Here is a 27,380-nt window from a genome sequence, read left to right as displayed (position 1 = left end):
TGTAGAGGCATTGGAAAATGGCTTGTTTTGTCTAAAACAGGCCAAAAATGACCAAAATAGCACAAAATGACCATTTTCTGGAGGCTCTACAAGCATAACCACTCAGTATTTTTAACTAATTCTTTGATAGGCTCATTCAGGTTGACCAGAGGTATGTTCTGGCTACCTCCCCAGTTAGCGCATATTTTTTTTTTCAGATGCCAAAAGTGGCCTCCAGAACAAAAACCTTCTCAAGGCTCCAGCTTTCACTGAAATTAGTCCATACCAAGGGAAGTGTAACACAACTACATGATGTAAAAGAATACACAAATACATTTGAGGTACAATAGATTCTTAGAAAGAACCAGAAAAATGAACCAACCTTCATTCTTTTTGCACTCAACTGTATATCTATACCCCGCTCTTGCTGGATCACTGATAGTGTTTAAAGGTTCAGTCCATAGGACCGCAAAAAACCGGTGGACCGAACTGAACCGGACCATGGACCGGTCTTTTTTTCGGTTGCAGTTGCCCCAATTTGGGGTTGGTCCGGTTGCCGGTTGCCTCATTTCGAAAATCTTTTAAAACCGTTCAAAGACCGGTTTTAATCGGTTGCAACCGGTTAAACGGTCACGTGCGTTACATAGCCTTGTAACCACGTTTATTGCCTTTTATTGGGTTTTTGTTTCATCAAAAACGGTTAAGAATTGAGAAAGATATAACCAAATCCATATTTTACCCGAGTCTCTAGGAGATGTAATTCAGTTTCAGTCATAGCTATGTCAAATCTTCATTAAATCTCTTGAAAATTGGTAGAATGACGGGTATTTATATGCTTTACTATTTTATATAACCCGTTTATTTTTCAGAGTAATAATGGTTGAGATACAAATGGTTTATATTGGTATAATAAATTATAGATCGGTCTGAACCGGTATCATGGACCGCAAAAGACCGGTCCTAGGTGGTTCGGTTCGGTTCCCTCAATATCTGGGTCGGTCCTGGACCGGTTGCGGTCCACGGTTGCGCGTTTTCGGGGCAAAAAACCGGACTGAACTGAACCTTTAAACACTAATCACTGAGCACTTATTTATTTCCATCTTTCCCCCCTGTTTTATGCCTCGAATTGATCCTCGGAGCTCCCAAGTCAATCACTGTCTGGTCGGTGGCGAGGACCTCTCATCTCGCTAAGCACAAGTTTTCTCGATTTTCAACAGTAGCTGACCATGGATGTCTTTCGGAGCATTTCAGCTTGAATACCGTGGTTCTTCTCCTGTCAGTGAACCTGGGATTAGCCCTGAAGGCAACCCTTTCTCTTTGGACTTCTGCTCGGGTCTTCGAATTTTGAACTTTAACCCTGAGCGTTGCGACATCAAATATGGCGACTACGAAAGCGATCTTCACTCTGGGCGATATAATCACACATGGGCATCTTGGCGAGCTTTTGAGTGGTTTCGAGAACAAGAAGAGGACTTGTTGTCAATTGAGCTTCGGAAAGTACAGACACTTACTGGAGGCTTGCTTTACAAAGAAATAAAGTGATATGTTTGCTCTCATGCTGGAACGGGTGGGCAGAAAGATTACGAGAAGAAGAATCTGCAGTGGAACTGGAAGGTCGACGGCAAATTCACAGATTGCAAGTGTTCTCTAGTCGTCAAAATTTATCATGGCATGGAGACTGTACTAGGAAAGTATCAGTCAGATCATAACCATCCAATTGGTGCAGAGAACTTGAAGTACATCCGGATTTCAAGCAAGACGTGCAATTGGATTAGTGTTTAAAGGTTCAGTTCAGTCCGGTTTTTTGCCCCGAAAACGCGCAACCGTGGACCGCAACCGGTCCAGGACCGACCCAGATATTGAGGGAACCAAACCGAACCACCTAGGACCGGTCTTTTGCGGTCCATGATACCGGTTCAGACCGATCCAAACCGGTTTTTTTGCATATAATTTATTAGACCAATATAAACCATTTGTATCTCAACCATTATTACTCTGAAAAATAAACGGGTTATATAAAATAGTAAAGCATATAAATACCCATCATTCTACCAATTTTCAAGAGATTTAATGAAGATTTGACATAGCTATGACTGAAACCGAATTACATCTCATAGAGACTCAGGTAAAATATGGATTTGGTTATATCTTTCTCAATTCTTAACCGTTTTTGATGAAACAAAAACCAAATAAAAGGCAATAAACGTGGTTACAAGGCTATGTAACGCACGTGACAGTTTAACCGGTTGCAACCGATTAAAACCGGTCTTTGAACGGTTTTAAAAGATTTTCGAAATGAGGCAACCGGCAACTGGACCAACCCCAAATTGGGGCAACTGCAACCGAAAAAAAGACCGGTCCATGGTCCGGTTCAGTTCGGTCCACCGGTTTTTTGCGGTCCTATGGACTGAACCTTTAAACACTAAATTGGATTGTTGCTATGGTCTGTGGGAAGGTCGATTCTGGTCACATCGTGAGTCCCCATCTTTTTTTGGTCTTCAAATCAGTAACCAAGCACACATATAGCTTGATTTGCTCCATCGTGGTCTTGAAGCAACCCCAGATGTCGACACTCTCAGGTTTTACGAGCCTAGTCAAGCCCAACCACGTTGAAATAACTTTGTGGTTTTGGCGGATATCCGACGCATTGAGAAAGCTATCGAATCTGAGACTATTCGTCTAGATAAGGATGACGGAACTTCAATATTCAAGTGGGTAGACAAAATCCATGCTGCTAATAGTCTTCTGGGGTTCAAGTCTGGGGCTTGTCCAGTGCCTCCTGGCTCAGATCTTTGGCTCGACACTTTTACCTTGATGATACAGACTCCTTGGCAACTTGAACAGTATCGCGCTCATGGTTCGAACATTCTCTTCATGGACGGCACTCACAATATGACCATGTATGAAAATATGACTTTATTTACATTGATTGTGTGCAACAAATGGGGCCACGGTGCGTTTCTTTTCACTTCAAATGAATTAAACTCAAAATACTCATATGACATGTAATTTCAGATAGGTATTCCGATTGCTTGGATGCTTGCGTCAAATGGAACAGCGGAAACTATTGGATATTTTGTTTTGCTTTTGCGAGAACGTAGCCCACTTATCATCCCTCACTGGTTGATGACCGACCGTGACCTGGCACAGATAAATGCCCTCAGGCATTACTTTCCTACATCAACAATTCTTCTTTGCTGGTGGCACGTTCTCCACACGTGGCAACAACATCTTGTTATTTCTCAGAACATCGAACTGTGGGATAAACTTAAGGCCTGGGTTCGGATTGAGTGTCTCAAGAACTTTGAAGCCGCTTGGGTCGATATTCAAAGGCTGTCGCCCAGAGCCTTTCACAACTACCTTGTCCAATACTGGATGACTGACGAATTTAGAGCTATGTGGTCTGCAGTTAATTGCAAGGATCGCGCAATCTTTGAGCGCAGTGATACAAATATGCTCTTGGAAGCGTACATCCCTTTTTTCTTTTACCGATCCTTTCTCACCCGATGTCAGTTGGCATCATGTTCTTAAATGGAAATTTCTCGAAGGTTGTAGAAATCGCCGTGTTGACCATTTGCTGTACATCCTCCTTTGTAAGGTCATCGAATATTATTCGGTCAAGCAAAATCGTGAATCTGTCGGCTTCGAAGGTCCTAATCTTGAAACCCACAAATGCAAAACCATTCTTCAGCACAGTGAAGCTATTCCCATCAGCGATGTTCACGAGTCAGACCCTGGCCATTATCGTGTGAAGTCTTCTTCTATTGCTGATCACATCTACGACATCAACATTATCCCGTACAACTGCACATGTCGAGACTTCCCTGAGATCCGCTTCTGCAAGCATATCGCCGCTGTCCAGAGACATTTCCCTTTCTCTGATACTGTGGCTCATTCTGAACTTGACGCGCTGTCTCTCTCCCTTGAACCATCAGAGACCCCTCCTTCGAGCTCACCTGCTCTCGAGGATTTGGTGCATATCCCACCTGGCTCGAACGAGGTCATCAGTGCCACAGACACTAGGGCCGACGCAGATAAAGAACTCAACCGCTTATGTGTTATCGAGAAGTTGGAAATGCTCGCAGCCTGCTTGCGCTGCAAAGGATCGGACATTGTTCATGATGACAACCTTGAAGAACTACTTGACAGCAAGCTCTCGCTGGTCCAACATGGTGTCCACATTCTCCCACCTGCCAAATGTCTCTCTCCTCACCTGAATTCCTGGCCAGAGACTCAGTCAACAATGTTACACTCACGGTTACCTGCAAAGAAGACTCAGAAAAAACATGTTGGAGATGCTTATGGGGCAGGAGATCAGAGCGGGAAGAAGGCAAAGAGGGATTCTGAAGTTGAGGGTTCCAAGAAAACGACCTTGTAAGTAATTCAAGCATTCAGAAGATACACTCCCTCAGACTGAGGCTTTTGACATTATACTTCTACAGTCTTCAATGCCTACCTAGCCAGACTACGGCGCCAGCGGCTGTTAAATCGCCTGTGCTGCCCACTGCTGTGTCATTACAGCCTCTGACAACGCCGGCGCACTTCTACTATCACCAAGGCTCTGTTCTACCTGCCTCTGGCCCATCCCAACCGCCGCTTGTGACAATTTCTCCACCTTTCTGCCCTGCGCCTCCACAGCAGGGCTCCTATTATCATGATACGGCCTCCATACCTACCACTGGTCCAGCAGAATTGACACTGATGCTCTCGCCGCCTGTCTTGCAGCTGTCGTGCTCTTATTATCGTGAGGGTACATATTACAGATGAACTCATTTACTATACTCTTGTTTTGTATTTATTCCTTTGATTATGTTCAACTGTGTTTATATCTGACTTAATTACGATTTGTAAACTACTCCACACTAGGTTGTAACTGCAGCGTCAAGCTCAGGTGAATGGGGTGCACGCGTCAATGTCCGAATTGAGCTTCAAGCCAAATAATCAACAAAGGCGGGTGGCTATGTTTCCGAAATGGGATTAAGGTTTGAGGCAGAAACTGAACAACTATTTGACATGGGTGCCCCAAGATCACGAAGTTTGGCTTTGTTTACCATCATCGTCCACTATGATGCAAGAGTGTCGATGCCAGATGCAGTTGAGACACAGTGACAACAGCATGTTCTGTGCCTCTAAAACTTCATCAGTACACTGCTATATTTATACCCTTGTAGTTTGTAACCTTTTTTTACCTTAGTGAGCAATGCCCCAGTCAGTGGAGGGAGGTTTTTCATAGGACGGAAGGGTCACATGCTCTCAAAGTTGAAATACATGGGCAAATGTAAAACATGCATGCACACAACTTTGGATTCAAACACGAATGATTAAGGTAATATATGCAGGCAGAATCATAATTCTTATTATACACGTGGGTCAATTTATAATACACACATTTTATTTTTTGTGCAATTTGAACAGCATACGTGCATGGGCTCACGCACTAGCATGCAGCAACACACAAGGGGGTGGCGGAACGTGGATTTTAGATATACAGTCGCATTTTTTTTACGAATTAAGGCGCCCTGAGTCTACCCCCCCTACCCCCTATCCCCCAAAAAAGGAAACTTCCGAGTTCCTATGTCAAAAACATACTCAAGTAGGTATGTAGTACTTATGTTACATTTTGGATCTGTTACTACGTGCGACAACACTTCACCCCCATAGTATCCATACAAGTCGATATGCTGCTGCAGATTTGCTTGACTGCCTGTTCCAACAGGAATCTCTTTCTCACATTCTGGACAATGAAGCTTGGTGTCGCTTGTAAACCCTGACGCTTGTCTGTAATACAGTATTGCATTAGAATATATATCTAAAACAGGGACTTACTTCTTCTTTGCCATACTTTTTGCGAACCTGAGCGGTGTTATAAAAAAGTTCATTGACTTTTTTTGGCTCTCAGTCAAAATTTCGGACAGTAAATACATAGATTAAGTGTTTGCCATGCATCTGAACTTCCCAACTTCTTTGGGGAGCGTGATTTGGCTTATTGGCAGGACTTTTGCAAAGTAGGTCACAAAAAATATTTCGACCCCCAAGTGGAGCCCCCCCCCTAACCCTATATCCAGGATCCACGTTCCACCACCCCCTTGGCGACACACAGCTTGCACGCATGGCTTGCTTGAGTCACGCATCAACATGCAAGTGTCATGCACTCATGCTCGACTCACACATTGGCACGCAAGTGGATTTACCATGCACGCAAATCTAATCATTTTCAATGCATGGAACTGAGGTAAAGAATGTAGACTCTAGAGTAATGATTAGATAATTTTGAGAGGTTGCTATTGTCTACCTTGCCTTCGTCCCACTCACAAATGCAGAATTACCTAAATGGGTAATAAAGCAGTAGGATGTAAATGAACATACACAGGTCTGCAGAACTTAAATAGTGGGGATTGCCTTGGGAGTGATGCTAAAACCTATCATACTTTCTCTAAATTAATCTGAATGTCACAAAATGATAATAGGAGGATATGCATTTATTCACTGTGGAAGAACACAGGCAATTCTCGAGTAAAAGAAACCACGCCCTAAACTAAGACCCTCAAACATGGTAAAAAGAAAGAATAGATATGTACTATCTCAAATTTAAATAAAGTATATGCTACATTAGTTAAGATCTACATAAAGGAATTTCAACATTTTTTCTATACACGGAGAACCCGTGAACAAGTTACTCCGACTTTTTGAACTTTTTGTGGAAAATTTTTGGTAAAAGTATCATGGTGCACCTCTAAGCCGACGTTATATTCTAAAAAAAATGGTAGTCTCAATGTAGTGTAAGGATCCTAAAGTTAAAACAGACAAAATAGAATGCTATCAAGTTTGAAATAAAAATTGAGAAGTGTGCACACTTCTGCACACTTTGCACACCTGGCACGCCAATTTCTGTAAGCCCAGTCCGCTGTGAATGGGAACTTATGAAAATGTACGCTACAGACATAATGCACGCATCTAGATTGAACGTGCATGCAACTTCATAAAATTGCACGCTACAGTATGCACGCACGTGCCCCACGCATGCACGCAGCTAGTGCCCCATGCCACGCAACTGCACGCATGCCACGCAGATTTTCTTGTGCCCCTTTAATTCAGCCCCCCCTTTTCCACCTCCACATTTTGCGGATATGCGATGGCCTCCGAGTGTGGCCCTACCCTCCTTTCTACAATTTTCACCACTCTCCAATCGCTCAAGCCTGGGTTTGTAATCTGATGTCTTTGGAGCGACGATAAATCATCAATTCACAACCAGGCAGTCTGACAATTCCAAACTTACTTATCGAGCAAATGAGGTTTGAGGCGGTCGATTTGCCAGAGACGGTTAATGGTGTCTGGGCATTTTCCACATTGATAGATCTCTGGTGGTTCGAGTCCGACAGAAATAGGCTTGCGGGGCTTCAGATGGGGAAACTTTCGCCTGTCGTATATCACATCAACGTCAACGCGAGGGCGATTAATGGAATGCCTGAAAACCCAGCACGTCAAATGTATGTCACCCGTGGAAGTAGATATATACGTACTCGTCTTTGGCGTGGCGAAATGCGTTCGCCTTTGTCGTTGCATCATCGTAGTGCTCAGGGCAGTGGTAACAACACCAGATGTCGCACTCTGGACTCGGGAAGGGTTGTTCATGTCTTTTGATGCATTCGGTCGCCTCTGCCGTTAGAAGTGCCCAAGACGTAATGGAGTGGTGGGAGTTCGTGTTCTCCATCTCAATGACATGGGAAATCTATTCAAACGTCAGATCAGCTGTGAGGTATAATCAAAATTGCACAACTTACACATTCCCTCCACGTCAAAGGCTGGCGACCAAGCACTCCCCGCTTCCAAGAAACATCGCAACCCTCACAGAAAAACCGTGCATCCCTGGCGTCCAAAATACTGACAGTCACTGTTTTAGGGTCCATACCCAAAAGATCAAGTAACGCCAGTGCGACGGCTCTCCCTGAAATGCTAAATCGAAACTCGCACTGTGGATCGATGCATTTAAAATGAGCGCGTAGGTTTTCCAGGCCAATCAAGATCGAAGTGCGGCGTCTGGTGCAGTCATCTTCGCTCTCGCAGGAAGCGCAGATGAAAACATTTGCAGCGAGGTCCAAGTTCTCATAAGGGGATTCTAGCCTAGCCAAGATATTGCTTTCATGCACCTGCATCCAGGAGTCGAGGAAAGGTGCCAAGTGAGTTTGTACTGTTTCCTCTGGGAGCTTTCCAACTTCTTTTGATTCAGAGGCAATGAAAGCCGCAAATGGCTCGTGCTCGTAGATCGCTTCCACGTTTGGTAAATTTGGCCATGAAGTTGGAGGAAGTGTCTTTTGATAAGTGTGATATCGGTCACTTACTACCTTCTGCCTGTAGAAGATCAAAAACCATCGCTGCTTTTCTAGTCTATCAATCTTGTGGGTCTCGGAAGTTCGTAAAAGCTCAAGAGCAAGCTGTTTGTTCGCTTGATCCAAATTTTAGAAGTAGAAAATACTGTGAGAGGAGAAGCTAAGCTTACAACGATAATTCGATGTAAATCTTTCTCTGTATGAATATCGATCAAGAAGTTCGCCTGTTGCGATATCTAAATCCACTTGATCGTGACCGCGTCGTAAAAGGATAGAAGCATGGCTGATACAAAGGTCAGTCCTTGACATCTCTGATGATAAACGTCGAATAAGATACCGTTTCAACAATTGCTTCATGTTATCATTGTGTTCCTCCATAACTTGAACGCCCATCCGGAGAATAAGCGCATTGGCCCTGTTTGATTCCTGTCCGTCGACATCAAGAGAGTGTATTTAGTGAGGAGTGCTGTGTATTACCTCATGGCCACGAATCACATTGGCGATTTCCAAGGATTTGAAATCCTCAAATTCTAGGGATGCATCGGGAATACCGGAAGAGATTCTCGAGTTGAAAAAGATAAAGCGCGCAACCATCCTGCTGATATCCGAGGTCAAATATCTTGGCTCATCATTATAGTCCCAAACATTTGGGTAAAACCTTTGATCTATCTCAGCAGTTAATTATGGGATCATCCCATGAGATAGAAGGAAGGATACCTTGACGATAAGAAGGAGGGATGCATTTCCAGAATGTATCTAGATCCTCCCCGATCCCAAGGAGATTCAACGCGTCAACGCTAGAGTTCTCAATATACATATCATCCTGTTTGATTGAAAACCACCTCCGAGTAAGTCAGAGACATTAATGAATATATTATTCATTCACCACACAGAACTGGCAAAGGCGGCATCGTAAATGAGAATCAATCATGGCGCCCTTTAGCCCGCAATACTGTCCCAACGATCAAATTTTTAAACACGATAGTGAAACAGCTTACATCACACGTCGCCGGGCCAAACAATATAGAAGCCCATCGCGGTTCAGAGATGTCCGGAGGACACGCCGGGAGAACATCAGAACACCTGTTAAACGCTTCCTTCCACACAGACGACGCCCCCCGATCCAACAGTGTACTCCTGAGTCTCTTCGTTGAGCGTATAACGGAATAAAGGTCGATAGGATAGAGGAATTCGAAGATCTAGCTCAATCTGTTTATGAGGCGAGATTCTGAGGCGTTAGAAACGGACCTCGAGAAGAAGTTCAGTGGGAAGAATCAGAGCACGGGATATACTATCTAAAGAAATCGTTCTTGAAGCCTTGATCTCTGCCCTCCTCCTGCGCTTTATCGCACCCGCGAACCAATTGCCTGTAGGAAAAGTGTGGGCGTTGAGTATGATCTGTGATTCCTCGGATGTTGCTTCGAAACTCACCATTTTGGAACATCGGGCCATGCCGTGTCTGAGTCAAGTCGAATGGAAGAACGCGCTCGTAGACCTCATCGAGCTCACGGGCAGTTTCCAGGCCATTGAAAGGCAGAATTCCAGCATTCGGAAGGATCGGATTGAAATGGTCGATGATTCCTTCGTACTCCATCGTTTGGGGAATGCACGAAGTTCGCAGAGTTGGAAGTTGAAACATCAGGAAAATCACATATGTGTGGCACGTCGTGATCGCGTGGCGGAGTGTGGCCGGAGTGATGGATCTGGCGCCACACCGCCATAATTTTGATCTCTGGATAAATTGAGCCATGCGGGAGCATGCGCGTCACAATAATCGTTCATGCCACGATCTGATTCTGTTGTCGCATGTGTAAGTATCGATCACGCGACATGTTGAACATCCAAATTTGGAAACTTTTGGATTTGTGAACTTTTCCTCCACTCTCTGAGTCTTCCCGCTGAGCTCTTTCCTCCTCCTCTCTTCCCCAATCGTGTAGTCCCCCTCCACCAACCACCGTGTCACCACCACCACGTTTGGTAACTCGCCGCCAACCACCACTGCACACCAATGACAACGACAACGACCTACCCAACAATAACAACAACGACCTGGCACATCAACGGACGTGACACATCGACCAGACGGTGATGACGCATGTCATCGTCACTGTCCATCTGTTTACTCAAGGTCAGCAACTGGAACTCTCTCCCTTTCTCCTCTTTTCACGCAAGACACAGGGGGCCATGTTGCTGTCGGCGACGTGGCAACCAAGAACAGATGAATGATAACAAACGACGGACAACCAGGTGAATTATCTGATTACCCTCCCCTCCCCCTTTTTAACAAGAGAAGCAGGTGCCACATCGCCGTCGGCGATGTGGCAAACAACAACCATCATCCAACCACCCGACCGCCCCGAATCAATCCCCCACAACAACGATGTGGCAATGCCATGCCACACTACCTCCAACAACGCCGTCAACGACAGCCAACGCCAATGACAACCCATGACTGCCCACAAACTGAGATGAACCAGCGTCATCCAATCTCGACTACGACCATCCACGCAAATGATGACCAGCACCCACGAACGGAAACAGATTGCGACGAGCCAAGGTGAGCCCCCCACCACACATCTTCCTAACACAGAACCCAGGTGCCATGTCGCTGACAACGTGGTAGCCAAACGACGAATGTCGTTCGTTGTTGTGTATTTTAAGACATGATGATAAGTATCTGCTGTTCCACATTTGTCCCAACTTATGTTTATGATGCTCCCATCTCACCCTCATCCACCTCATTCCTGACCTTTGTCACAGACATTGTGAACCTGGACCTCATGGATCTCACGGAGGAGGGCCGCATCAAGGATGATCAGTGAGTTTCCCGTGATTGTGTCCTGAATTATTCTTATCAATTCGTTAGGTCGTTGAATTGGCTTTTACATCAGTATATACTCACCATGAGCACCACCACCAATCCTGGTAAGCTAACATAACCCTCCCCCCGACTCCCATTATCACACACAACCCAGGTGCCACATCGCCGACATCGCAACCAAACGAGAAACCATGATCAATTTGTTGTTTGTCGCCGCGGACCGACGCAGCATGACGACAGACGACCAACACGACGAGGGACAACATGGCGACGGGTTGACAACGTCAGTGGACAATGACAACATGGAAACAGGACGATGATGATGGTGCAACCATGCCCGGGACAAAGACGACACGGCGATGACCGAGGACGACAATGATGCAACGCTGGCCGAGGACAATAACGACGTGACAATGACCTAGGATGACACGGCGACAACACCAGACGACGAAACGGACGACGACGAAGCGAGTATCCCACAGGACAACGACTACACAGTGATGACACAGGACGACGACGAGTTGAGAGGAAGTAGGGAGATCGATATCATTCTTGATGGAAAGGACGAAAAGGGGGCACTGGTGGGTGTTACGTCCGTTATATACATGGTGTTTCTGTATGTAGTATAGTAATAATAAAAATAAAAATGATCTTTCTTTTGGCAATGGGCAGTATGGTGCAATGATTCAGAAGTTGGGTTTGTGGCCCCATAGTGAAATTATGATGAGATTGTGGTGGGTGTGTCGCCACCCTTCGCCACCACAGGTTATAATGTCCCCATCATTGTTTGTGAGAGTGTGGCTGAGCGTGGTTTGAATGAGAAGCGTGGTGCCACACGTGCCACACGTGATGTGATTTTCCTGATGAAGTCAAGCGAGTCGCAGGCACCGTGGGAACTTGAAGAATTCTCGCCTGGCCAACGCCTGGCGAATGAAAAAAAAAAAAAGAGAATTTCGGTGGCTTTGCGAGTGGTGCGGCTGGAGGACTCTGCATACTTATGCATACTTAGCCTTTCACCTTACTTGAGATTTTTGGTAATTTCAAGGGAATTTGGCCCGGCTCGTTCAAGCCAAATAACGTTAGCGCCGATGAGTGACTTGTAGTGACCGTGGCAACGTGCCTTGCAAGATGCGTTCACGTTCAATTCACGTTCGTCCAGCATACTCAACTTGAACTTTGTGTAGTCACAATGGAAGCCAAGCCGCTCTCTAGCGATGACCTAGGATTTACTCTTCCTCCGAGCAACGGTCACACTTCTCACAAGCGACGGATTGCCAGTTGGCCATTCCTCTTGATCACAGGCTGTGTTTTGCTCTTGTTCAAGACATACCTCTCCTCATCAGTATGTTCTCTCCGTTATACACGGTATGTCAAATTCAAAGAAATTCCTACGTAGCGAGAACACGACTGGCCCATACCGCCCAACGTCCAAATTGACCGTTGCGCCGAATTGAATCACAATCCAAGTAACAATGCCCAAGATCCAGCTCCGTATTCTATTCCAGCAACCTTCACCCTACCACTCTCTTCGAAAGCCCTTTTCTGCATCTCCCGAGGGTCGCTTTCAAATGGGGTCATCAACATCGTCCAATCCCACAAAGGCGCCGGTTCGGAGAATGTGGTTGTCGACGTCGACGTGAACTATTGGGAAGAACCACTCTTGGACAATCTTAAAGTTTGTCAGGTTACGAGAGAAGATGGGGGCGTGGGCGTTGGTATATTCGTGAGTCCTTCGTTTCGCTCGTCGGTCGTTTACCGATATCCAAAAGTCAGATTGGGCAGGACGTCCGGGGAGCCGTCAAGTCGAATTTGAAGTTACTATAACCCTTCCTCGCGTCCCAAACGACGCCATGTTATACATCGACTATTTCGAAACGGACATGCCGTCGTTCGAACATTGGATTGGGGAGCTCGGTGATACTGTCTATTTTAGATCCATCGTACTCGGGACGGAGTATAGGGGTGTTGACGTAGCTGTGAGTGTGTTTCGTTTTATGCGTTACTTTGGAACAGCTAACGAACCAACGAAAGTCATTGAATGGGGGAAACGTAGAAATCAAGAATTCCCATAGCCCAATTCAAGGCGTCATCAACGCTTCGAGCGCATTATCCCTCATCACTTCCAACGCGCTCATCAACGTCTTTCTTGGGCTTTCCAGTTCTAGTTCTAGCGATGAAGCTACGCGGTTAGAGATGAAGACGAGTAACGCGTACGTCCTCCCTTTCTCATACTTCACACCAAGCCTCTGTGTTAAAATCCAATACAGCGAAATAACCGCGTCCATAAGCCTAACCACCACCTCAAACTCACCAGGAGGCAACTACTCCATCCTCACCCAAACATCATTCGCCAAACTAACCCTCACCTTTCCCTCCTCCCCACTCGACTCCTCCCTCTCACTCAACGCACGCACCTCCCTCGCTTCCATAGACGTGTCACTCCATCCAACGTACGAAGGTACCTTCACACTCGACGCTTCCCTCACACCATTCGGTGCAAAGGTTTTTGTGGATGAGGACGTGAGGGATCCAGCGGGGGAGGGGAGGAAGAGGAAGGTTGAGGTTAGGAGGGGGAATGGGGGAGGACGTGTTGAGGGGTCGGTTGGGTGGGGGGATGGGGAGGAGGGGAGGGGGAATGTTAAGCTTGAGACGGTACTGGGGAGTGCTAATTTGAGGTTGTAATTGAGTGGGTGAATGGGATATGTATGTATTTTAGCTGTAACTAGTAACGCGGTTTTCCGTCAATTGTCAGTTTTGGTAAGCGGAGCAACGTTTTCATGGTACTTATTTGTTGCCTAAAGGGAGTCGTCGCCCTCCTGAAAGCCATCATCTATCTTTACGAGCCCACCAAGTATCTTTTTTACTCTGCAGCAGAGCGGAGCCGGACCACTTTCCAACATCGTCACATGACCCAGACATGTCTCCAACGCCCACCACACAAGCGACTGAAGAAGAGATATTACTCAGAGTGTTTCAAGCCGCAACCCGGACGGCTCAACACGTCATCGTGATTGCTGGTGCTGGGCTGTCTGCCGCTTCAGGTGAGACAGAGCTAGATGAGTGGCCGCTACTCTGACAGAGTGATCAGGGATACTTACCTACGTTTAGAGATGGAGGAGGACTATGGAGATCCCTGGATGCGACAAGTTTGGCCACACCAAGTGCATCTGCCACAAACCCTTCCCTTGTGTGGCAATTTTATCACTACCGTCGAGTCAAGTGCGTAAATTCTAAAGATCAACCCTCCGATGTCGCTTATCTGAATTTCAGAGCTTTCGAGACGCGTCCAAACAAAGCACACAACCTCCTAGCCAAGCTTTCAGTCCCAAGCTTTCTAAAAACCGTGGCCCCAGCTGCTAAAACGTACCACCTCATCACTCAGAACGTCGACGGGCTGTCAACGACTGCTCTTCAGATGCACGGTAGAATTTTCAATGTCAAATGCACCGAGTGCGATTATTGCGCAAAGGACCTTTCCAACCCTCTTTGTCCTTCTCTAGACGTCTCAAACATCGGAAGCTATCACGATGCAGGCTCGAAAGAAGTTGATATTCCCGAATCATAACTACCCCGCTGCCCATCGTGTGGTGCCCTCGCCAGGCCCGGTGTCGTTTTTTTCGATGAGACGCCGTATAGGCTTGATGAGAACGTTAATAGTATTGTTTATAAAGCTGATCTATGCCTTGTGGTTGGTACATCTTCGACGGTAAGTGTTGCGCACTTTCAAGTTGCTTTCAAGTTCTTCGGAAGGAAATATCTGAATACCATACATGATACAGGTTAGACCAGCCTCCACGTACGCTTTCGCGTTCAGCGGCATAAAGGCGAGGTTGCCGTTTTTAACATCGCTCCGAGTGAAGGCGATGCGAGGGCCGATTTTGTATTTAGGGGGCCGTGCGAAGAGCAGCTGCTTAGAGCGTTTCCGCAGTTGAATGAAGACTTGGAATGAACGCATTGCTACCATGTCCAAATTTGATATCCGTGGATCACCTCGAGTAATGGGAGGGAACACTAGTGATCAATCCAACTGATGCGATACAATTGAGCGCCAACGACGTGGAACCAACTCTGCTCCGAATAATGATGTTTGATCTCGGAAGGCTTGTACAAGAAATTTTAAAGGAAAGAATGTACAATCTTATAATTCTACGTCACGGCTGTCATCGGAATCACCGAAGTTGTTGATGAATTCTCGCAGCTCCGAGTCTTCTCAAAGAGTATCAGTAATGAGGAAAGACATACCGAAACAAATAGGATATACCCAATGTAAGTCTCTTTCTGACCCATGCCAACCATAACTCCTTGCATACGGGGGCGTCGGGGGGTTTCTTCTGTCAAATCTGCATTCTTCTTTCGTGTTTTTGCATTTCCTGTGTTGTGGGCGTTTGATTTTCGCTTGGAGCCAAGAGATCTTGTTGAGAGGCATCTGTATGCGGTGCATGATCGTTGATGGACACTGAGGCCGCGATTATCCCTGAACTTTTGAGGGCAGGCAATGCATTTGAAGAGCGTGGGCATAAGAGAAAACGCAGGTAAGAATGCAAGCGGTTTGAGGATTTCGCAGAGTCAACATAAGTGGACGCGTCGACGCGACTTTACGGGGCAATCCGCAAAGTACCTGGTGAGGTTGTGGTGAGGTCAAGATTTGCATTGTTTGTTTCACACTTGCTTGTCACATGTCACGCACTACACCCGTTTTTTTCGTCCCTCCGAGTCTGTGTTCGTGAACGAATCGCTGATTTCTGTAGTTCATAATCCATGGAATGGCAAGGAAATGACATTCGTAAATCTTGTGAGATACCTCCTGCATTGGTCTCGTAACTCTCGCTCGCCAAATGACGATCATCGCTTTCAATCAGTTGTAGACGCCCAAAGGTAGTACTCGAAAGATACCCAGCATGAGGCACAGTTCGTTCCTTGCCTAAAACGATCATCAACGTCTTGTCCAGATTTCCGTCCTCCTGCATTATTACTGATTTTAGTGGTTTGGACTCCATGGAATCGCAAGGAAGTGACATTCGTAAATCTTGTGAGATACCTCCTTCATTAGTCTCGCAACTCGCTCGCCAAATGAACAGCTGAATCGTCTCTTTCGATCAGTTGTAGATGCCCAAAGATACCCAGCATGTTCAAACAGCATCTCTCTCGCCGAGGAACTCCTAAGCATATTCGATCGACTCAGGACCTCTGAACAAAATCTCAAAGAACGCGAAGAAGACGCCAAACGTATGGTTCGCGAGATAGAATCACTCAATAAACAACTTCAACAATCCAAGAGTGAATCTCGTTATCTGAAAGAAGGTGTCCTCCCGGATCTGCATAGAGAGAACAAGCGACTCGTGGAGGAAAACAAGAAGCTGTCCGGCCAACTTAATGCCCTCAAAGGACGACCTTTTGAGGATGGGAAGGCCTTGTCGAGGAGCGCGGTGTTGGAACAGGCTCCGATGATACCTCACACTATCCGGTCCAATTCCGCTTATTGTGGGATCCGTCGTAAGCTCGTTATGGCTATTGACGTTGGCACAACGTTCAGTTGCGTCTCGTATAGGTATGTCAGAAGGTACCCTAAAACTATAACTTACCCATCAAACGATCTAGTATTCTCGATCCAGGTGTAGTGCCAGTAATCCAGAGCGTGACAAGGTGAGTTGTATTCTCTACGTTCCGCGAGTTTATATTACATCTAGCACAGATATCCTGGCCACCAGTCGAGTAGTGGCGGGTTGAAAATTCCTTCCGTTCTTTACTACGACCAAGAGGGGAAGGTACGCGCCGTAGGCGCCGAGGCGCTACTCGAAGATATATACGAGAGAGCAGAGGATGGGATGTGGACGAAATGTGAATGGTCAGTTTCCAAATTCACTCTAACGGCGGAATTCATGACTCGCCTCACAGGTTCAAGCTCCACTTCCGTCCCCAGACACATCCAATGGAGCTTCCCCCTCTACCTTGGAACAATTCAGTAGTCGAGGTTTTCGCGGACTATTTCAAGTACCTTTTTACTTGCGCTTCCCAATATATTCGAGATACCCATGCTAATGGTCGGGAATTGTGGTTGTCCGTCAAGGATGAGATCGATTTTGTTCTGCCCCATCCAAATGGGTGGGACGTCACCCAACAAACGCAAATGACAAAGGCTGCAATTATGGCTGGAATTATTCCTGATACCCCCTCGGGACGTGCGAGAGTGTCATTTGTAACTGAAGGAGAGGCGAGTTTGCATTTTTCGATGCAGAATGGGCTTCCTACAGATGCCTTGCCGGTGAGTTGTCACATTTGATTCCAACTTTCTGATCTAAAGTTGAGTTTTAGGAGGGAGATGGTGTGGTTATTGTTGATGCAGGTGGAGGGACGATAGACTTCAGCACTTTTTCACGTTCGGCAAATCATGATACTTTTGAAGAAATCGCAGCGCCACAGTGTAAAGATGAAACGCCTACTTCACTTCGGTCGCTGAAACATTTTCAGGTCATTTCCATGGCTCGGTTTTTGTTACCATGCATGCACGAAGTTTTCTGAATGGTATTCTCCTCAACTGATACCGTCCATAAAACCTGCTTATAAACCTTCAGAACACCTTGCTGATTCCAACTTCATCGATGACCTTGACCACATTGTTCGCTGTTTTGACAAATCTACAAAACTCCGGTTCCGGGATTCAGCTGAGAAGCAGTATGTCAAATTCGGCAGCACAAGAGACAGCGATCCCAGACTCGGCATTCGGTTTGGACAACTACTTATTCCAGGGTAAATGTTCGCGTCCATGAATCTTTAATCTGTAAACTGACAAGCTTTCAGCTCAACCGTGTCCAAATTTTTTGAGCCCTCCATTGACTGTATCATTAACGCGATTTTGGACGTTCGAAAGTCGGCTAACCGAAACATAACTGTGGGTGAATCCTACATTGGTGTCTCCGTGTAGTAACGAGGAGTCCCTATCTAGCATGTCGTTCTCGTTGGAGGCTTTAGCGCAAGCGATTGGCTTTTTGATCAAGTCCGCAAGTCGCCACGACTAAGCGATCTCCATGTAATAAGGCCTGACAGCCATGTGTAAGCAAGCCTCCGTTACCCTTGATACTCTGGCGATGGCCTAATTTCATTCAATTCAGTAATAAAGCGGTTTCGGATGGAGCGATCTCCTTTTACCTTGACCGGACCGTGCGTACGCGCATCTCAAAGTTCACATACGGAATGTTTTGTCACATTCCATACGATCCAACCATACCAGATCACCTGAAACGTGCCTTAGACGCGTTCATGAGCATCTCTGGATCTAAAAGAATTGGCGATGCGTTCGATATCATCTTGCCCAGAGTTTGTTTTCTGCATGTATAGTTGAGTCAATTTAGCTAACGGCGTTTTTAGGATACTCAAGTAATGGAGAATAAGGAATTCAGACAATCGTATTTCCGGGAATCGCAAACTAGGAATGACTTCAAGGATGTTACGATCTCTGTCTGGCGTTACCAGGGTCCATCATCTGAGCCGCCAATGTGGAGAGACGTGAATACTGGTTCGTATTCTCCTTTGATCTGTTTTCCCGTATCCCGAACTGTGGCGACTCTCCCGAGCAGATAAATTCGTCAAGATTTGGACGATCAAGTTGGACCTCTCTGACATAAATCCATTTCCTCTATCCAGAAGTCATGGGGAACAGGAGAGTTGCTATCGAATTGATTACGACCTCGTTTTTCTCTTTGGGTGGACAAATTTGAAAGTTCAACTCGCTTGGAAAGAAAATGTGAGTTCAACATTTGCTGCTTCCTAAGGCTTACATGATTGTGCTTCCTGTTGTATAGGGAATCGAGGAAAGGTATACCTTTTTTATCGTGGGACGATGTGATGCTGACTCCTGCTTGTAGGAGTGCCACCACAATTATTTACGAGGATGCTTGACACGTTACGTTCTCTTTGCAGAGCCGTAAATTGGGCAACGGACTACTACGTGCAGAAATAGGACTCTTGGGCGAAACTGTGTAACAATATAATGCACGCATGCTATCTTAGATAGATTCGATCTATCGAAGTTCTTCACATTACGGGGCCACATTTGACTTGTGGGGATTCATTTCATTCATATTATCATAATATGTAATCCAGGTTCGGGCCTCAGCTTTCAATCTTCGGGACCTAAATGCATTTAAAATACAGTTTCATCGACCGTCATTTACGCGGTATATATCTGTTACAGGGTGGTGGTATTTAACATTCGAATGAGATAAGTATAGGTAAAAAAAGCGTCTCATTAACATATGATGCATTCGGCTTCTGGTTTACAAAGTCTCGCCTCCAAGCGCGCGCGAAGTTGCTCGTCAGCAGCGATGTACGAGCTTCCACTGCAATGGAGAGCATCAGAACCGCATTGAAATGGAAAGAAGAAGAGGCGTACGCGTATTGCAAGCTAGAGCCCATCAGACTGTCTTCTAGCGAAACCACGACCTTCGACTGGCTGGGTGCGAACAGCTGCTGGGTTGACTTTAGTCGTATGGAGATGGTGGGTTTCGCTTTGAGGCGGCCTGCACCAAAGACGAATGGAGAAGAAGGAGAGCGCCCGGGGGACGTAGGTGACTTTGTGTCTGGTGAGGGTATTGGGGGTGTTGTGTCCGGTTCTTGGACAAGCAGGCGAGAGTCTATCCAGCACGGGGGGCTATTCTCGAGCAGAGAGAGGGAGATGCACCATGACCCCGGTCGAGGGTGAGCTTGATAGTCGTTGGCTATCGAGAATTCTAGCTTCCACATGCGACCTTGAAACGAAATCAATGAGCGGTCAAAGAGAAGGGTAAAGACTAACTTCGGGCGATAAATTCCAACACGATTTCCTTTGAAACCATCATCCTCTTCTGGAACTGCGGGATCTCAAAGTTCACAGCAAACGCGCCCTCGTCTCCCGCCAGATCCTCAACAACGATATCATCCATCGGCAGCGTCGCTCCCAGCAACATCTCGTCCCTCCCTGAGATCTTCGAAAACTCTGGTGACATCCTCAACCGCTGGAATAGCGCCTGGTCAGACGTAATGAGGCAGGCCACTCGTACATCGGAAATCGTCTCTCGCGTGAGTGGCGTTGAATGGGAGAGCAACGCCGTGAGAAGGTCAGGTATCTGGGTATCCTCGTCGGTGGCCTCGTCTGGGACCCGTTTCACAATGGCCCAATATAAAGGGGTATGTTCCTCTATCGACTTTTCTTGAAGAATGGAAGCGAGGCAGAGATTGTGTGCTGCACAGGCTTCTGCACAGCTTTGAAGTATGCCTGCCGGCGCAGGAGAATTGGTGTGGTATTCACGAACTAGGTCGCGTACGAGACCAAGGACGGTGTTTCGGACGTCTCGTGAGGTGCGATGGGCAGCAAAGTTGAACCAATTCGCACGCGCCTTGCCTTTTGTTATTGTTGTTGGCGACGTGGGGGGATGCCTAGGCGGTGGCGATTGTGTGGAGGACGTCGCTGATGATGAAGTCGGAGGTTTTGTGTCCCTGTAACCGTTTCGAATAGGCCTTACGGTATCGTATGATGGTGGTGCATCAGTCGGAGTCGAATCCTCTGGAAGCGGGTGTTTTTCGATAATCATGACTCGAGCCCTTCAAGTTGGAAGAAAGGATTTGAAACGGATGAATGTGAGGAATGTATAGGGAATTGTAAGGTCTCCCGTTGCTGCGGCTGCTGCGATAGTCACTGCGCTGATCAAGGAATAGACGTCGACGAGCCCTGAAAAAGATCAGTCATGTATAGCCTTAGCGACATCACGTGGATCGAAAATATGAGATGTGATCGACAGAAGGCTATGTGAACTTGATGTGAACAGAAGTATCTGTTGATAAGAAATTGTGGGTTTCGACGGCTTTTGGGACACGCAATCTTGCCATTCCCAGGATTTTTTTTGAACAACTCAATGCACAGAACGCTGATACGATTGATACGGATCAAACATCCAATGGTGGCCGGTGACAAAACGGTCATGTCGGTTTGTAATGGATACGAAAAATTGAACACAGTGTTGCATGAACTTGGGAGTTGAACGTTGAATTCAAGTTGAATTTCGGAACACCACTGCGAGGTGATTTATGCCTGCTTTTTGTTTGTCCGAGCTTGACGACTTGGAAAACGCCGGACAAGATTTCATTCGCTCCTTTCAATTACCAGGGTCACTTGGGGAAGGACTCGCCTCCATATTACCAGGACGACTCGTACAAAGCTGGGAACGGTCAAGGAACCTAACGCCTTTACATAATTCCTCGGCCAAGTTTTGCGTCGCTTTTCAAACAAAATCAAGCAGTTTCCCCCTTGTCTCCTCCTTTCCCGGTCCTTGAAATGTTTGTCAAGGTATTCGCGACTCGGCATTGACTCGCCTCGGAGTCGCCCTTGACCAGTGGGCCCGGTTCTGCACCTACTACTCAAGTGACAAGTCCCAACACTTATCTGTCTCATCCATTGGTAATAAAAACTGAGATATTTCGAAGGGCACTGGCAAGCACTGACTGCTACTCTTCGGGGGATCTATTGAAGTGCCGGGACTACTGCCTTTCTTCGGGAGAAAAAATGTCATCGATCTTGCATCGACCCCGGACTCTTGACCAAAATAACTATCGAAACAACCGGATATGAACAAGGGACATCCCACTATACGTGATATTTCATTAAATCTTCCCCTTGTTCTAGCTGATTTTTAGTTGCTGTAATCTGGACATCGGTCAGAATTTTCGGATTTGTGCACCTTGAATCGGCACGACTGACTCATAACTGCCGTAAGTTGTCGAACCTGTTATAAAAATCCGATCTTACATAAATAAGCGCCTCAAGTCTTCTCACGAGCCTCAACCAGGCTAACGCCGCGCAGCACGTTTTTCTTAATCCACAACTACCACCAGCTGCGTGTCCCTCCAGGTATGACTCGATAATCCCTTTGACTTCACTTGCTGAATCTTCTTTGGAATTGTCAGAGTCAAAAAGTAGTCATGATTAACACGAAGTTGGACGTGCCCCCTCAGCCTGACGCCGCTGAAATTGAGTGGAACAAAGCGTTAAAGAACCTCGACAACAAGATGGCTGCTTATCGACGCGTACAGGCGGCAGGAAATGGGAATGTGAAAGAGATGGACAGGGCTGCAGAGGATATCGCGTCGGCGATGGATCACATGGCGAACCAGCATCCAGACCCCAGAGTCAAGGCAGAATATCGTACGAAGGCCAAGGAACTTCGAGCTTCTACCGGAGGCCAACGCGATACCATTCTTGAGGACATCGGAAAGGGCTTGTTGATCCTTCTCACAACGCCCTTCGCTCTGGTTGGAGCGATACTCGGCACAGTTGGTCAGATATTGAATGGGGTGGGGAGTATCTTGCGAGGCTTGGGGAAACTTGCCAATAAACCCAGGGAATTAGTAGGGTGAGGTGAAAGCCGTCGATTTAGCAGTTACGCCGTGATTAAATCGATACATGCTTCAACTCATAGTTTTTCTGACGGTCTTCTCCTTCTTTTAATTGTCTCGTTGATGCACCCCTCGAATGTGACATACTTTTCTCTATGAATTTGAGCCATGATGTCGATCGAGGGGGTCTTGGGACAAACATCACTGACCATACCAGGTCGACATATCATGGTGTTCTAAGAGTCAAGTAGATCCTCTTCCTCGTGCAATCTGACCGGCCTTGGCAGACCACTGGGTGGTAACAGTCGAAAGCGCACTTGTATTTCTTTGCCTCCATAAAAGTGGTGGCGCTGTAGTGTAGCGGTTATCACTCAAGATTCTGATCTGGAAATAGCCTTTACCTAGATTCTTGGAACCCAGGTTCGATTCCTGGCAGTGCCTGTACAAACCAGAATTTCTTTGAACAGGAGGGCACTTTCTTTTTGGACTAGAAATTTTCCTTCCTCTTTGACGGCGACGCAGTCCAACCAAGGTATTTTATATAAATGATTGTGGATTAACGACAAAGTAATGATCCAAGGGCAGCATGCAGCACAGAAAAAAACATGTCCTCTCACATTCCCATCAGGACACCCCGCTCAGTAGTATCGACCCCCTCCCCCTCACCAACTACACCCCTCCACCGATGACATACTTGGCATCAAATTTTCACAAGTCAAATGTAAGCTCGTAATATTCGATAGATTGAATCTGTCCAAGAGTTCGGAAGAAGGCGTAACATTTCAAGCATCCTCAGAAATAATTGTGGTAGCACTCCTACGAGTAGACTCAGTATCACATCGTCGTATTTAAAAAAGATATACCTTTTCTCATTCCCCTTTTTAACAAGAAGCACAGTCATGTGAGCTTTAGCAAGCAGCAAACGCAACGGAATTGAACTCACATTTTCTTTCCACGCTAGTTGAACTTTCAAATTTGTCCACCCGAAGAGAAAAACCAGGTCGTATTCAATTCGAGAGTAATTCACCTGTTCCTCGTTACTTCTGGATGAATTTATATGGGAGAGGTCCAACTTGATTGTCCAAATTTTAACGTATTTACCTGCTCGAGAGAGTCGCCACAGTTCGGGATACGGGAAAACTAATCAAAGGAGAATACGGACCAGTATCCACGTCTCTCCACATCGGTGGCTGAGACAACGGACCCTTGTAACACCAGACAGAGATCGCAACATCCTTGAAGTCATTCCTAGATTGCGATTCCCGGAAATACGATTGTCTGAACTCCTTATTCTCCAACACTTGGGTATCCTAAAAATGCCATCAGTTACATTAGCTCAATTATACAAGCACAAAATAAACTTTAGGCAAGATGATATCGAACGCATCGCCAATTCTCTTAGATCCAGAAATGCTCATGAACGCGTGTGAGGCGCGTTTCAAGTGATCTGGTAGGGTTGGATCGTATGGAATGTGACAAAACATTCCGTATGTGGCTTTTGAGAGGCGCGTACGCACGGTCCGGTCAAGGTAAAAGGATATCGCTCCATCCGAAACCGCTTTACTACTGCATTTAGTGAAGTTAGGCTATCGCCGGGGTGTCAAGGGTGATAGCCTTACACATGGTTGTCAGGCCTTATTATATGGAGATCGCTTAGTCGTGGCGACTTGCGGACTTGATCAAAAAGCCAATCGCTTGCGCTAAAGCCTCCAACGAGAACAACATGCTGGATAGAGGCTCCCCGTCACTACGCGGAGACATCATTGTAATTCGGATTCACCCACAGTTATATTCCGGTTAACTGACTTTCGAGCATCCAAAATCGCATTGATGATACAGTCAATGGAGGGCTCAAAAAATTTGGACACGACTGAGCTGAAAGCTTTTCAGTTTTACAGTTTAAAGATTCAAGGACGCGAATATTTACCCTGGAATAAGCAGTTGTCCATACCGAATGCCGACGCTGGGATCACTGTCTCTTGTACCTCCAAATTTGACATACTGCGGCCCAACCGAATCCCGAAACCGGAGTTTCGTAGTTTTGTCAAAACAGCGAACAATGTGGTCAAGTTCATCGATGAACTCGGATTGAGCAAGGTGTTCTGAAAATTCATGAGAAAGTTTCATAGAGGCCATGCGGTGAAGAGAGTACCATTCAGAAAGCTTCGTGCATGGATGGTGACGAAAACCGAGCCATGGAAATGACCTGAAAAAGTTTTAGCGACGGAAGGGAACTAAGCTTTGATTTTTACACTGCGGCGCTGCAATTTCTTCAAAAGTATTATGATTTTCCGAACGTGAAAAAGTGCTGAAGTCTATCGTCCCTCCACCTGCGTCAACAATAACCACACCATCTCCCTCCTGAAACCTAAATTTAGAGTGGAATATTGAAATCAAATGACAACTCACCAGGAAGGCATCTGCAGGTAGGCCATTCTGCATCGAAAAATGCAAACTCGCCTCTCCTTCAGTTACAAATGACACTCTCGCACGTCCTGAGGGGGTATCAGGAATAATCCCAGCCATAATTGCCGCCTTTGTCATTTGCGTTTGTTGGGTGACATCCCACCCATTTGGATGAGGCAGAATAAAATCGATGTCATCCTTGACGGCCAACCACATTTGCCGACCATTGGCATGGGTATCTTGGATATATTGGGAAGCACAATTGAAAAGGTACTTGAAATAGTCTGCGAAAACCTCGACGACTGATTTGTTGAAAGGTAGAGGGGGAAGTTCCATTGGATGCGTCTGAGGACGAAGGTGAAGTTTAAACCTGTCAGAGTCATAAATCCCATCTGTTAGAGTGAAGCAGGAAACTGACCATTCACATTTCGTCCACGTCTCATCCTCCGCTCTCTCATATATACCTTCGAGTAGCGCCTCAGCGCCTACGGCGCGTACCTTTCCCTCTTGGTCGTAGTAAAGCACGGAAGGAATTTTCGACATGCCAGTAATCTGCTCCTGTGCCGGATATCTGCGCTATATGAGTAATATAAAGTCGCGGAACGTTGAGAATACAATTCACCTTGTGACGCCCTTGATCATTGGCACTTGACCTGGATCGAGAACGCTAGATCGTTTGATGAGTATGTTATACAGCGTTAAGGTACCTTCTGACATACCTATATGAGACGCAACTGAACGTTGTGCCAACGTCAAGGGCCATAACGAGCCTGCGGCGATGCCCACGATAAACCGCGTTGGACTGGACAGTGTGAGGTATCGCCGGAGCTTGAGCGTTCCTCGACAAATCCTTCCCGTCCTCAAAAGGTCGTCCTATAAGCGCATTGAGTTGGACCGACAGCTTCTTGTTTTCCTCCACGAGTCGCTTGTTCTCTCTGTGCAGATCCGGGAGGACACCTTCTTTCAGATGAAGAGATTCACTCTTGGATTGTTGGAGTTGTTTGCTGAGTGATTCCATCTCGCGAAACATTCGTTGGGCGTCTTCTTCTCGTTGTTTAAGATTTTGTTCAGATGTTCTGAGTCGATCGAATATGCTGAGGAGTTCCTCGGCGAGAGAGATGCTGTTTGAACATGCTGGGTATTTTTGGGCGTCTACGAGAGATGATAGTCATTTAACAAACGAGAGTTAAGAGACCAATGCAGGGGGTATCTCACAAGATTTACGAATGTCATTTCCTTGCGATTCCATGGAATATGAACAACTGAAATCAGTGATTCGTTCAAGAATGCAGGAGGACGGACGCCTGAACAAGACGTTGATGATCGCTTTTGGCAAGGAACGAATTGTGCCTGTGATGAAGAAATCCCGAAAATAATCTCAGCAAACAATTTCAAGTTATGCCAAATATAGCTTTGGGCAATGACCACGCAAGACATGGAAACAAGAAAAACATTGATAAGCGCGTTAGGAGTAACGAGTGATAACGAGCTCCAAGCGTTGATGACGCCTTGAATTGGGCTATGGGAGTTCTTGATCTCTACATTTACGGCATTTAGTGACTTTGATTGGTTCGTCAGCTACTAGTAGGTTGAAGCGCAAAATGAAACAAACCGCTACATAAACACCCCTAGACTCCGTCCCCAATACGATCGAGTTGAAGTAGACAGTGTCACAAGCTCCCCAATCCAATGCTCAAACAACGGCATGTCCGTTTCGAGAGAGTCGATGTATATGATAGCGTCGTTTGGGACGGGAGGAAGGTTTATGGTGACTTCAAATTCGACTTGATGGCTTCTTGGACGTCCTGCCCAATCTGACTTTTATATTTCATAGTAAACGACCGACCGAGATCGATGAGCGAAACGAAGGACTCACGAATATACCAACGCCCACGCCCCCATCTCCCCTCGTAATCTGACAGACTCTGAGGTTGTCCAAGAGTGGTGGGTCCCAATAGTTCATGTCAACATCAACAACCACGCCCTCTGAACCGCCTTTATATTGGAAGTGGGATGGGACGAAGTTGATGACCCCATTTGAAAGCGCCCCTCGGGAGATGAAGAAAAGGGCTTTCGAAGGGAGTGGTAGGGTGAAGGTTGCTGGAATACAATACGGAGCTGGATCTTCGGCATTGTTACTTGGATTGTGATGCAATTCGGCGCAACAGTCAATTTGGACGTTGGGCGGTATGGGCCAGTCGTGTTCTCGCTACGTCGGAATTTCCTTGAATGTGACATACCGTGTGTAATGGAGAGAACATACCGATGAGGACAGGAAAACAAGAGCCAAACACAAGTGATCAAGAGGAATGCCACTGCAGCGATCATTATAATTGGCGTTGTTTGGCAACAACACCATTTTTCAATAAACTCCTCGGCGGTCCCCAACGTCAACGTCACGAAGTTTGACAAGTGTGAGAACTAACTTGCAGCCAAAACAGGTTCGACTTGTTCTCTCAGCTCTGCCCTCACCTCCTGCTACT

At 46.3% G+C, this 27,380-nt stretch overlaps 8 protein-coding genes across 8 annotated transcripts; 5 read left to right on the top strand and 3 right to left on the bottom strand.

Moving 5' to 3' along the window:
• Nucleotides 1–3,015: 3,015 nt before the first annotated feature.
• On the top strand, nt 3,016–4,746 carry LACBIDRAFT_297987 (uncharacterized protein; the record flags this gene model as incomplete). Its single annotated transcript, XM_001881563.1, has 3 exons — nt 3,016–3,446; nt 3,493–4,353; nt 4,422–4,746. The coding sequence occupies 3 exons, from the start codon at nt 3,016–3,018 to the stop codon at nt 4,744–4,746; spliced, it is 1,617 nt and encodes a 538-aa protein (XP_001881598.1).
• Nucleotides 4,747–5,611: 865 nt separating this feature from the next.
• On the bottom strand, nt 5,612–9,900 carry LACBIDRAFT_327520 (uncharacterized protein; the record flags this gene model as incomplete). Its single annotated transcript, XM_001881400.1, has 17 exons — nt 5,612–5,757; nt 5,806–5,832; nt 6,147–6,183; nt 6,292–6,305; nt 6,346–6,391; nt 6,853–6,883; nt 6,989–7,030; nt 7,256–7,396; nt 7,500–7,708; nt 7,761–8,288; nt 8,319–8,422; nt 8,477–8,732; nt 8,784–8,901; nt 9,305–9,389; nt 9,413–9,515; nt 9,555–9,673; nt 9,738–9,900. 17 exons carry the CDS (start codon nt 9,898–9,900, stop codon nt 5,612–5,614), a joined length of 2,169 nt encoding a protein of 722 aa, XP_001881435.1.
• A 2,416-nt stretch (nt 9,901–12,316) lies between these two features.
• On the top strand, nt 12,317–13,809 carry LACBIDRAFT_297984 (uncharacterized protein; the record flags this gene model as incomplete). The annotated part of the gene is made up of 5 exons (XM_001881562.1): nt 12,317–12,469; nt 12,524–12,850; nt 12,897–13,103; nt 13,159–13,337; nt 13,395–13,809. 5 exons carry the CDS (start codon nt 12,317–12,319, stop codon nt 13,807–13,809), a joined length of 1,281 nt encoding a protein of 426 aa, XP_001881597.1.
• A 235-nt stretch (nt 13,810–14,044) lies between these two features.
• LACBIDRAFT_297983 (uncharacterized protein) lies at nt 14,045–14,692 on the top strand (the record flags this gene model as incomplete). The annotated part of the gene is made up of 3 exons (XM_001881561.1): nt 14,045–14,168; nt 14,238–14,346; nt 14,398–14,692. The coding sequence occupies 3 exons, from the start codon at nt 14,045–14,047 to the stop codon at nt 14,690–14,692; spliced, it is 528 nt and encodes a 175-aa protein (XP_001881596.1).
• A 1,663-nt stretch (nt 14,693–16,355) lies between these two features.
• Nucleotides 16,356–19,023, top strand: LACBIDRAFT_297982 (uncharacterized protein; the record flags this gene model as incomplete). The annotated part of the gene is made up of 14 exons (XM_001881560.1): nt 16,356–16,675; nt 16,726–16,770; nt 16,820–16,972; nt 17,023–17,389; nt 17,440–17,548; nt 17,596–17,649; nt 17,700–17,874; nt 17,926–18,016; nt 18,071–18,177; nt 18,237–18,441; nt 18,493–18,640; nt 18,702–18,868; nt 18,927–18,940; nt 18,990–19,023. The coding sequence occupies 14 exons, from the start codon at nt 16,356–16,358 to the stop codon at nt 19,021–19,023; spliced, it is 1,989 nt and encodes a 662-aa protein (XP_001881595.1).
• A 306-nt stretch (nt 19,024–19,329) lies between these two features.
• LACBIDRAFT_294457 (uncharacterized protein) lies at nt 19,330–20,693 on the bottom strand (the record flags this gene model as incomplete). Its single annotated transcript, XM_001881399.1, has 2 exons — nt 19,330–19,871; nt 19,919–20,693. The coding sequence occupies 2 exons, from the start codon at nt 20,691–20,693 to the stop codon at nt 19,330–19,332; spliced, it is 1,317 nt and encodes a 438-aa protein (XP_001881434.1).
• Nucleotides 20,694–22,077: 1,384 nt separating this feature from the next.
• On the top strand, nt 22,078–22,571 carry LACBIDRAFT_294456 (uncharacterized protein; the record flags this gene model as incomplete). Its single annotated transcript, XM_001881559.1, has 1 exon — nt 22,078–22,571. The coding sequence occupies one exon, from the start codon at nt 22,078–22,080 to the stop codon at nt 22,510–22,512; it is 435 nt and encodes a 144-aa protein (XP_001881594.1). The 3' UTR covers nt 22,513–22,571.
• A 443-nt stretch (nt 22,572–23,014) lies between these two features.
• On the bottom strand, nt 23,015–27,158 carry LACBIDRAFT_294455 (uncharacterized protein; the record flags this gene model as incomplete). Its single annotated transcript, XM_001881398.1, has 14 exons — nt 23,015–23,307; nt 23,355–23,368; nt 23,435–23,801; nt 24,009–24,057; nt 24,298–24,366; nt 24,419–24,593; nt 24,838–24,859; nt 24,901–25,242; nt 25,396–25,468; nt 25,520–25,564; nt 25,617–26,049; nt 26,079–26,475; nt 26,774–27,106; nt 27,138–27,158. 12 exons carry the CDS (start codon nt 27,156–27,158, stop codon nt 23,589–23,591), a joined length of 2,172 nt encoding a protein of 723 aa, XP_001881433.1. The 3' UTR covers nt 23,015–23,307; nt 23,355–23,368; nt 23,435–23,588.
• Between the last annotated feature and the right edge of the window lie 222 nt (nt 27,159–27,380).

The sequence above is a fragment of the Laccaria bicolor genome, genomic scaffold (genome assembly GCF_000143565.1).
Source record: "Laccaria bicolor S238N-H82 LACBIscaffold_13 genomic scaffold, whole genome shotgun sequence".
Taxonomy (NCBI): Eukaryota; Fungi; Basidiomycota; class Agaricomycetes; order Agaricales; family Hydnangiaceae; genus Laccaria; species Laccaria bicolor.
Note: the sequence above shows the minus strand (reverse complement) of the source record. Positions and strands in the feature narration are given on the sequence as shown.